Consider the following 11852-nt stretch of genomic DNA (forward strand, 5'->3'; position numbering starts at 1 on the left):
GTGGCCACATTTCTGTAAACCTGAATTTAAAACAAGGAGAAACGAACAGTGCGCTTTATTTTAATTGCAATATTCTTTTTCTTGGATATATATGAATATATCGGACAACGCCTGATTTCGGAACACCCCGAACGTATAAATATTAATTCTGTGAGGAATATTTCACTGTCGTGCCTTGGAAAGAGTTAACAAACCGGCAGAAATAAAAGTCATATGGATTTTTTTTCACCCCTACTTCCGGTACAGGGGTCCTACAAATGCCTTTAGGTGCTCATTGTACTGCCTGATTGTAAACCACGACTTGTGTTTCATAAAAATTAGTTTTAGCGGAGTAGTCAGGGCGAATTAATTTGTTTAAGACACCGGTTGTAACGGGTGGAGAGACCGTCACAATTCGCGCCGAAGAAAAGACCCCCGCTGTCCTCTCTGACGGACGGGCGCGCGCTCGGCCGCCGCGCCAGCCCGGATCTTAGCGTGACCTCTACTGCGGCTGAAAACACCGCGCGGCTCGGGCTGGTCGGCCGCGACTACGGGCGATGTGAGAGGAGCGGCGCGGAAGCAGGAGATCTGGCCGCGGCAGACGCGCTTATGAGCTCCGGGCGGCGTCAGTATGGTGAGTAGCGGGGGGACAGAGCCGGCGGGGGAGCCTGCTGCTGGCTGCAGGCTGGCCCGGGTCCCTTGATACGGGGGTGGGACGCCTGGAAGCGCGAGGAGCGTTAGATGAGCACGTTTCGGGCTGGAAATGCTTCAGAAGAATGAATGGGTCTCAGCTTAGACTCCGGAGATGAATATAACTTTAAAAACCCGTCTGTTCCACCTCCCCACGTCCTTCCACGAAGACGTGGGAGTTCTGGGTGGAATACTCAGGTGAGCTGTGCTGACGGTGACCTCGGCGTGACCTCCAGAAAGGTGCTATAGTGACCTGTTCCCGGCCACGCCTCCCTTACTTGCTTTAAACCACCTTCACAGATCAGATACAGCCCAGCTAGGCAAGGTGACCCCAAAATGTTTAAACAAAGGGTATAGGCGTATTCATTTGGAGATCATCATTTCTTACATGCATTGTGTTAATAGATGTGTCGTCTAGTTCATGTTTCACCCCCACATAACCTGGACGTGGTGTACTTCCGGTGCAGGGTCGCTCAGACGCTCATCACAGGCCCCCTCCTCACTGATCAGAAATGCACTTTCCTAAAATTATGACGTAAACGGCATCATTGGAGTGTTTACAGGCCACCACGGCCCCACGACTGTGCTTGAAGGTTTTGTAGACGCAGCTTATCTTTGGCGCTCCGGCCCCGCCGTGTCCCCCACTGCTGCCATTTCCTCTGTGACCAACCGTCACCCCATCAGCGCGTTGTGCGAGTGACCCACATTTCTGCCCCGGAACATTTGGCCAAATTTCAGCCTAGTGTGATAACGGACAGGTCACTGGCAGGGGACACATGTTTGTGTTTAGGTGAGATATGGCATTTGCATCAGGTTGATGTGAACTTGAGCAGGAAGCATCTGGAATACCAGGAAGTTTGGCTGTTTGTGTTGATTTTGTGTGCACTGACTGTTATGACATTTACCAGACGCCCTTATCCAGAGAGACTTAAAATCAGTAGTTACAGGGGACAGTTCCCCCCTGGAGACACTCAGGGTTAATTGTCTTGCTCAGGGACACAAGGGTAGTAAGTGGGGTTTGAACCTGGGACTTTTGATTTGTTGGCGACTACACCACCCAATGTATTTGTGTATAAATGTATATATGATATTTATAAGGAGGTAGAGAACTTAACAGAGTGAGCAGAGGAAGCTTCTGTGAAGAGAATGGAAGGTGTGCAGGTCCAGCTTGGTTATAGGTCCCCTGGCATGAAAATTTGACTTTGTGAGGAGTTTGAGGAGTTTTTCTTGGTGAATGGTGTTGATGATGTCAATTCCGCAAATGCACCTTCAACTTGTATAATCCTCTCTCCTCCTCATTAGCATTTAAAGCTGCAGACACAGAAATAGCGCGTCCTGGGAAATCTCATTGTGGGACTGGATCAAAGTTGCTGCAATTCTGAATTTTGGAAAGAGACTTCAGATACAGTATTAGGGGACCAGTAAAACCTATATAAAAGCAGAATATATATAAATCACACACACACAGTGTACTGGCCAAACGTTTGGACACACCTTCTCATTCAATGTGTTTTCTTTATTTTCATGACTATTTATGTTGGTAGATTCTCACTGAAGGCATCAAAACTATGAATGAACACATGTGGAGTTATGTACTTAACAAAAAGTGGAGACCTGGTCTCCACAGTCACATTCTCTTGAAGCTCATCGAGAGAATGCCAAGAGTGTGTAAAGCAGTAATCAGAGCAAAGAAACTAGAATATAAAACGTGTTTTCAGTTATTTCACCTTTTCTTGTTAAGTACATAACTCCACATGTGTTCATTCATAGTTTTGATGCCTTCAGTGAGAATCTACCAACGTAAATGGTGATGAAAATAAAGAAAACACATTGAATGAGAAGGTGTGTCCACACTTTTGGCCTCTACTGTATATTGTCAGGGGAGACTTCAAAAGGCCGTTATGATTGTTTGCTGCTGTACTCTGTCTTCTGGTTGGTCAGCAGAGCACGGTGGACCTTGGTGGTGGACACCAGGTGTCCTGAAATGAGTTTGCATGAATGTGACCTCGATGTTGTGGGGTTCCGCAGTACAGTGGACCACACTGAATGGGCTGCTCCCCGGGGTCTTTAGCACTGAATGCTCTTTAACGAGTTAAATGAGGGGCTATTGATCTGTTTTGTATTATGTATTGATTTCATCAGGCATTTTTAATTTTTTTTATTTTAAGCGTTCAAGGAACAAAACGTTCTTTTCCCCCTTGAGTCTGATTAATTGAAGAAGCACCAGAAGCACCGATGTGGATATCAGATCTCCGTTCCACAGGCAAATTGCCGGATCGAGTGTCAGGGAGAATGGAGCCTTGTTGTATGGTCGTCCCATCTCAGTATCTCCGTAACTTTGTTCTGTCAGCACGCGGGCAAATTAAGCGCACAAAGGTATTTGGTGACCAATTTGCGAAAAGACCGGGGCGCGTCCCGGCAGCCTGGTGCGTCCATCGGCAGACCCCGCAGATCCCGAGCATGCTCAGGTTCCCCATCTGCGCTTGTGTACACGGCCCAAGGTTCAAAATGGGCCGAGGAACGCATGTCGCACGAAAGCTCCTCTCCTGCCTGCGCAGCCCTAATGAAATGACGACACGGAACCACGGGAGTCATTTCCGCTCTCATTCCTTTATTTAACTTTTTTTTTAAAAAAAAATTTTCTTGTCTGCAGGGCGTGATCAGCGTGCAGCTAGTCGTTACCATGGTAATGGCCAGCGTGATCCAGAAGATCATACCGCACTACTCCTTTGCACGATGGCTCCTCTGCAGCGGCAGGTAACGTCCACGCCACTTTTTTTTTTTATGTTTTTTTTGTGTCTTTCTTCTTCAAGGGTCCGCTCTGTTTTTTTTTTTTTTTTTTTTTTTTTTTTTTTTTTTTTTGTTTGCTTAAAATATATACAGATTTTATTCCCCCCCCCCTTCATTAAGTCGCATCAGCCTTTCCAAAGAGCATCATCAAATAGCGGCGCGGCCCAAGAGGACCGTAGCAACCTGCTTCATTTCCTCTAATTAGCACCGTATGTGTGTTTTTTTGGGGGGTAAACAGCTTTTTCAGAGCCCTCTTAATAATTCATCACGGCTCATTGCGGGCGGCGTGAATGTCGGCAGGCAAAAAAAAAAATAATAATAATAATAATTTGGCTCAAGCGATGGGTGCTTCGCGCGTCGCCCCAGAGACTCCGCTAATTAACTTTTCCCTGGTAAATAAATAAAGATGAAAAGCGAGCAAAAGCGGCACAGCTCTCCGGGGGTCTGGAGCGACAACATGGCTTCTAAACAAAGTTGAAGAGGTTGAACTGAATAAAAATATAATTCTTCGCTCCGGAGTCCGATTCCGCGAGCTAACCTCTTTCACATTGCAAATTGTTGTAAAGAATAAGGCTCTCTGTTTGTAGATACGAATTTCAATTATTGATATTCGTATATATCACCATACTTACCACATTAACATGACGAGCATGCTCACAATCTAGTTTCTTTTCTGCTATGTTTTGCAGGCTTCGCGAGTTAGGAGCGTTAGAGAAATTAAGCTCAGTCACGTGGCTGCTTAATTTTAAATGTTCATCAGCTTCATCTAGTGTTTTTTTCCATATATGACATTTATATGAATAAGCCTTTTGGTTTGGGTTTGATTTAGTTCTGAAAAACTAAATTTTAAATTGTTAATTTAGCGTTAACATTAGGGTCGAAATCTATACCTTTTATTGCCTCAATAATATACATATATCACCATGAGGTGCACTTGTGGGGCAGTGGGGGTCTAGCAGGTAATCTGCAGACCCATAATCTGAAGGTTGCCGGTTCGAATCCTGAGGTGCCACTGAGCAAAGTACCGTCCCTCCATACTGCTCCCCGGGCACCAGTCGAGGTTAAAAGCAGAGGCCACATTTCAGTGTGCGGACTGGGTGCTGTGCTGTGGTGTCACATCACTTTCACTTCACATACTGGCTTTTATATGCCTTGATTATCCTAATTTTCCTTTACTTTTCTCCCGTCAGTCTGCGCTGGTACCAGCATCCCTCTGAAGAGGAATTACGGAGCCTGGCTGGAAAACAGCAGAAAGTGAAGAACAAGAAGGACAGGTATGGATGGCTGAGATCTTGAGAAAGCAAAAATTCGGGGGATAGCAGGAATTAATTTTGCCCGATACATGTTAAAGTTACACATTTTACAACTTTCAAGAGAAAAGTTGGCCCAATTAATGTGACTGACGAGCGCAGTGGGCTAATCCCTGCGATGGCGCCCACACACCCCGCCTTTTGAGTCCTCTCGCCGGCCACCCGCTCCACCAGCGGAGCGGCGTCCACCATTCTTCACTCTGGTGCCCCCGGCTTTCCTTCAGATTCACGATGATCTTAACCTTTAACCCCTCAGGAAGTACAATGGGCACATTGAAAACAAGCCGCTGACCGTACCCAAGGACATCGACCTGCAACTAGAAACCAAGTGCATCACTGAAGTGGACACGTTGGGTGCGTAGCGGTGACGTTAGCCCACGTATCAAACACTCGCAATTTTTGCGCTCGTTGGAAAGATGCTTTGTATATTTGGGTGCGTGTTGTGATGAAAATGTGGGATGCAGTGTATAGATTGCATCACTGTAACCCTTCAAATAAAGTAACGAAGATGCTTTCTGCTGCAGCACTCCACTATTTCCCAGAGTTCCAGTGGCTGCTGGACTTCACGGTGGCGGCCACGGTGGTGTACCTCATCACTGAGCTCTACTTCTGCCTGGCCGAGCCTAGCGGGGAGATGAACATCAGCGTGGTGTGGTGTCTCCTGGTCCTGGCCTTCGTCATGTATCCTTCGTCTTGAGTAAAGGCAACTGAAAAATAGGGAACCGAGCGGAACCCTGGGAAAAATTCTGACCGCAACCATCCCTGTGAAACAGAAGGGTGTAGCGGCTCTCGTCCTGGGTTGGTGCGGCTCAGTTTCAGCGCTGTGACATGCCTTATGAAAATGAGGATGATTGTGATTGTCACGGCAGCAAGACGGTGGTCCATCCGGTAAGTTTTTCACCACCCCTCCCCCTCATCGGATTTAGGGACGTGTAGGTCTCAACACGGATGGGCTGAGTGGCGACGTTGGCTTAATAGGGCGCACCAGCCGAGCAGGCTTGGTGCCGTGGGTGTCATTTAGAGCTGGAGGTCTCTGGTTGCCATTTCCAGAGCCAGAGGCCTTAAATGTCCCCCTTAAGACAGAAAAATACTTGCTGTGAGCTGTGTCATAATCAGTAGTGTGTACTCCTTACCACCAGGGGTCAGTGTTGTGGCCACATACCAAATAAATGAATGAATACCTTTATGTTACCATAGTAATCTGTATTTTGCAAATCTTGCAACACTGCCCCTACACATTTTTTACGCAGGTATTGCATCCGTTTTTCGTATATATTCCGTACATTTTTGAGTGTGCACAAAAACGGATGCGACGAACGCGGGATTCGGACCGCAGCTGTACGTATGTACGTACATAGTTAATAGCAAGTGTATTTCTGCCTTTAGAGTGGCATGTTGCGGTGTTGAACAGGTGATTGACAGGGAGCTTTGTTCTTCTCCCCGCGCTAAGTGCATGGGTGGGACTTAAATGGTGCCTCTTCGATACAATTTCCCTAATTTCAGTGGCGCATTGCTGCGATTCGCTGTTTGAGGTCAGCGGGCGCTGTGCCGGTGCCGCCCTGCCATCACAAATGTGGAGTAATGGAGAGGCCTGGTTGCCGTGGAGACTGTTTCCTTGCGTTGAAGCAGACGCAGCAGTGCTTGGCGGTAAACCCTGCGGAAGTTTATCGCTGGCTGTCGGCGAGGCCCGTGCTGATGCCCGACGTCGTTCTCAGTCCGAAGCATGCTGGGCCAGTGGTGGCCTAGCGGTTAAGGAAGCGGACCCGTAATCAGGAGGTTGTCGGTTCGAATCCCGATCCGCCAAGGTGCCACTGAGCAAAGCACCGTCCCCACACACTGCTCCCCGGGCGCCTGTCATGGCTGCCCACTGCTCACTCAGGGTGATGGGTTAAATGAAGAGGTTGAATTTCACTGTGTGCACCATATACTGTGCTGCTGTGTATCACATGTGACAATCACTTCACTTCACATGGCAACAAATGACCAGAAGTGATGCTGATTGGTCCTTAACTCACTGGCTCAGTAAGATTCTCTTCTCACTCACCGCCCATTACTTTAAACTGGAGGAGGGCGGAGAACGTTCTCTCTGCATCACGTTCGGGTTCTTTTTCTTCGTCAAGGCCATGGCCATCCTGATAGTCACTGAGAACTACCTGGAGTTTGGGCTAGAGACAGGTTAGTCTGGGTTAATGTTTTTTTTTTTTTTTTATGTAAATACATTTGTGGTTTTTAAAAAACGATATATTCTTGTTCAATTTACCCCTTATTGCTGTTTTTCCTTGAAAGGCACTGTGTATAAAGTTTTAGGGTTTTGAAAAAAAAAAGTATTTTCTCTTGCCTGTAAGGATTTGCCAATTTCTCTGAAAGTGCTGTGCAGTTTCTGGAGAATCAAGGACTTGAGTCGCAGTAAGTGTGGAAATTAGATGTTTTGAGTGTCTGTCTGTGTGTTGGCCTTTATGGCTAACGTCCTCTTTCTTCTGTCCTCCTTCAGGGGTCCCATATCCAAGCTGACCTTCAAACTGATCCTGGCTCTTCTCTGCTCCCTTATCGGAGCCTTCCTGACTTTTCCTGGCCTACGATTGGCTCAGATGCATTTAGATGCTCTCACCCTAACCAATGAGAAAGTCACACAGTGAGTCCCACCCCCACCCCTACAGTCGTGCCCTGCCCCTCCCTGATGCCAGGCGGCTTTCAATCGGGCCATGGCATGGAGTTGAGTGGAAGCGGACTTGACCCACATACCATGAAGGCACACACACACACACACACACACACACACACACACACACACAGTATCATAAACACATCTGTGGTCAGTAGAGGACTTTTCCCAGCTGGGTTTCTGTGACATCGGTCAGCCCCCTCCTGCTAATCCACTTCACTCTGCCGGCTTGTTTACCTGCTCTCGTTTTTTTTCTGGATTTCTTGGATTTGCCATTCTAGGTCTGACACTCAAGCTGTGTATCTTCTTTTAATAAATAAATATATATGTATGTATACACACACACGCACACATACATACATACATGGAACCAAGATGGTGGTGCGCTAAGTCCATTGTGCTCTTTTTGTAATATATCTGTGTTTGGTGTTGTGTAAAGGTGGTTACATCAGAACCACAGACAAACACTTTTAGCTCAGATTACCTTCACTGAACAGTACAGTAGTCCTGTACAGTATTTTAAGTTTTAGTTAGTATAGTTAAGTTTAGTGTGTATATACACGTTTCTTTCTTTTACGATTGCGCTGTTGGGGGCCTGTGGGGAAACAGCATTTCAATACACTGTTTACTTTGTATACTGTTGTACTGACAATAAACCAATCTTGAACATATAATACAGACCAGATGAAAGCGTAACATTATGGGGAATATATATATATATATATATAGTGAGTGCTGTGCTGTGTATCATAATGATAATCACTTCAGTCTCATCTGACCTGTATTACATGTTTTGTTATTAATCAAAAAATATCTACCATGTAATTATATTTAGTTCTTTGTTCTCAGGACGTTGCTGCATATAAACTTCTTGGCTCCACTCATCATGGTCCTTCTGTGGGTGAAACCTCTGACTAAGGACTACATCATGAACCCCACACTGGGGAAAGAAAGTGTGCCTTTGTGAGTGCTTGGCTTGTGCCTGGTATGTACTCTGGTCCAATCGGGTCCGGTCAGGTCTGTAACGTTCCCTGTATTTCCACGCATCTGTCAGGATGTCGGAGCAGACTTACGACACGCTGCGTCTCTGGGCCATCCTGCTGCTGTGCGCTCTGAGGCTAGCGCTGATGCGGCACCACCTCCAGGCCTACCTCAACCTGGCTCAGAAGGCCGTGGCGCAGATGAAGAAAGAGGCGGGGCGCATCAGCTCAGTGGAGCTGCAGAAGATGGTGAGACAGAGCTCCACTTACACCGCTCTTATACCGTCAGGGTCCGTGGAGGAACCTCATCGTGATCTGATATGCGGAGGGCCGGTGTGCCAAAAACCAGAAATAAATGTTGCTGTTTATGAGTCGCTTCATCCATCTGGAATCTACCCTGGCTGGATGCACAAATAGAGGCACATTCCATTGGGAGGTGGCGGGGGGGGGTTATAAAGCGTTAGCATGGAAAGGAGTGGGCGGCATTGTTGCCCCCGAATCCGGGAAAAGAGGCGGCTGCCATTTGGGCTTGGAGCCGACTGCGCCGAGATCAAAACCTCGCCACTCCAGCGTGCCGCGCCTGAGATGCCGTTTGATGTGGCAATCCTAAGTGTGCCTCTGAAATGGCTTCGCTGCTCACTCCGCCGCCCTAAAAGCCAGAACTGCCACGTTTCTGTTAAGCCATATCCCCCCCTTCCACCCATGAGCCCATTTTCGCCTAATTCCTGCGCGTCTTTACTCCTCCACTCTGGAGGCTTTCATGTCCCCCCCCCCCCCATCATGGATGTCCCTCTCTTCCTGTGTCCAGGTAGCGCGCGTCTTTTATTACCTGTGTGTGATCGCACTGCAGTACGCTGCGCCGCTGGTGATGCTGCTGCACACGACTCTGCTGCTCAAAACACTGGGTGAGTCTCATCCGCTGACCTTTGCCCTCTACAAACACCTCATCGTTGCCGTTAGTGCCCAAAATGTTCCAAAATGACAGTTGACCTGTATATTAAGACACATTGTTTTTAACAATTTATATGGAATCAGTTCAGTCTATCAATTTAAATAATCTTTCAGATTAGGAAATAGAGATAAATGAGTGCATCCATTTATGCAAATAAAAAATGCAATTATTTCTACCAATCTGGCAACAATCTGATAGCCTGATGACTTAAAACCATCTTTACAGTGTACTGTATTTGTTTTTTTAAGAGAGAAAGAAATAAAGTTCATATTAGAGCCAATGTGGTATTAAGAGCATCATAAAAATCAACATTTTTCTTTTTCTATCAGGTGGTCACTCCTGGGGTGTATACCCTGAAGAGGATGTGCTGCCTCCCTTGCATGTGAACTCTGACACCGCAGTGGTGGGGGCCGCAGGCCCGGCAGAAGCGGCCGGAGCCACGCACTCGGTAGCCCAGCTATCGGTGGCCTTGAGGACTGTGTTCAGCCCCCTGTTGTTCCGGGGCGTCCTGTCCTTCCTCACATGGTGGATCGCCGCCTGCCTGTTCTCCACCTCCCTGTTTGGCCTTTTCTACCATCAGTACCTGATGGCCGCATAGCCTCACAGGACCCAGAGTGGGGCAGCCCTGCCCGGACCGTGGGCGTAAACCACCCTGATTCTCTCTTCACATATCAGCAGATCTCTTCCATGTGCTTCCGTCTCAGACACGCCCTTCTATTTCACAGAACAGAACAACAAACACCACACATTTCTCTGGCCATAGGAATGGCCCGAACAGGGTGTTGGTGTTATGGGAATTCTAAGAGTTTTATGGCAGTGGCCGCCCATGGAACACTCTGAAGGGATATCTGTGGTACTCTAGAACTCTGGGACTGCCTGCAAGGGGGAATTTTTCTTTTTTTTTTTTTTTATTTTTTTTATTCCTCCTTTTGAACATTTTTATAACATGATTTGAATTATGATTTTTTTTGTTCTTTTGTTTTAAATTTCATACGTTTCACTTTAGTGATTGATCTGTGTGGGCGGGGCCACTCTAGAAGATTGTGTGTGTGTGTGTGTGAGAGAATCTGAACATGCATTCTGATGGAGGTCATCGGCGCACGAATGAGTTGGCCGCTCTGCTGCTAGAACACATGTGAACCCCTCCCCAGCCCCGCCTTCCCCTTCTCCCAGTGGCCAGTAGTTTTGCTCTGAGCCCCGAGGCGCTAATCTGCTAAACGGCTTTGTCGTGTCTATTGATTTTGTGTCATGGATCAAATTGATTTTTTTTTTTTTTTTTTTTGCTCCCCCTCTCTTTTCTTTCTTTTCGAGGTGCCAAGTTGAACTGAGCTATAAACGTTGTTGCTGGTGGGATGTCACCGGACCATGTCCGGCTGCATTTTATATGCATTCAACCCTTTTTTAAAACTGTTACTTTTTCAAGCATATCATCTGAAGGCGTGGGTGATTTTTATTTTTTAGAGTGTTCTCGCACAATGAATGTATCGGTCCTGCTTAATTTATTGGATTGTAATTCCCTGTTATGATGTCTGATTTGTACCGGGTTGAACCTGGAGCCAGTAACTGAGTGCGTTTGTTAGCGTCACCTCATTATGAAGTTGCATGACAGTATTATGCAGGAAGGAGGGTGCGTGACATCAGCGCTCCCAGACAATAGGCCGACCCAGACTCCGCCATGTGCAACGTGAACAACGAGAGCCGATATTTACACTACTTTATTAATCATAATCTCGGGTGGAGATTAAATTAATGTCTTATTGCTGTTAATGTTTTTATGTCGTCTGTACACATTTCTAACCCTTAATGCCAAATAATATATTGAAATAAATTTTTAAATAATTTGGGATTTTTTTTTTTTTTTTTTTATAAATTTTTTTTTAATGAGCAAAGAGACAAATCAGCTGTAAATTGTCTTTGATTGTCTTGATTTCTTGTCCTCTGTTAAATTTTTACAGGGAAGTAGAGAAACTTACATCAGCCTCATGGCTTCTATGGTCTTACTTGATTTTTTATTATTATTATTATTATTTTTGTTCAAATTATTCTGTGTATTTATTTTTCTGTTAGTTTGTGTTTTAATAAATGAAAAATATTGTTAATAATGGTCCTGTATGTGTGTTATTGACAGGTTTGTATAAACTCAGCTGTTGCGCTGAAATTTTATAAAACAAATTAAATGAATAAAAAGACACAACTATGAACCCTTCTGATCATATTATACTGCCCCCTGCTGTTGAACATGACCAAAGAACAATCCATTGCAAAATTTTTTTTAATTATATGAACTTATACAAAGCGTTTTTTTTTTTTTTTTTTTTTACTTTGCTGTGCACTGGTCACCATTACACACATAATGGGATTCGTCCTGCCCACTTGTTTGAGCCGTGGCCAGTGGGCTCTGGGGAGCATGGCCCTTATTAACCAGTCAATGGGAACTCTCCCGAGGGACACTGCAGCGGTCAGTTGGATTCCTGCAGTGTGTTTGAGTG

General features: G+C 46.0%; 1 protein-coding gene across 1 annotated transcript; it reads left to right on the plus strand.

Annotated features, from left to right (window-relative positions):
• The first annotated feature begins 470 nt into the window (after nt 1-470).
• On the plus strand, nt 471-11437 carry tmem161b (transmembrane protein 161B). Its single transcript, XM_028997115.1, has 12 exons — nt 471-613; nt 3323-3426; nt 4650-4733; nt 5026-5123; nt 5294-5450; nt 6793-6944; nt 7115-7175; nt 7261-7401; nt 8281-8394; nt 8486-8660; nt 9220-9316; nt 9693-11437. Exons 1-12 carry the CDS (start codon nt 611-613, stop codon nt 9959-9961), a joined length of 1455 nt encoding a protein of 484 aa, XP_028852948.1. The 5' UTR covers nt 471-610; the 3' UTR covers nt 9962-11437.
• The last annotated feature ends 415 nt before the right edge of the window (nt 11438-11852 follow it).

This window comes from Denticeps clupeoides, chromosome 11 (assembly GCF_900700375.1).
Source record: "Denticeps clupeoides chromosome 11, fDenClu1.1, whole genome shotgun sequence".
In the NCBI taxonomy this organism is placed as follows: Eukaryota; Metazoa; Chordata; class Actinopteri; order Clupeiformes; family Denticipitidae; genus Denticeps; species Denticeps clupeoides.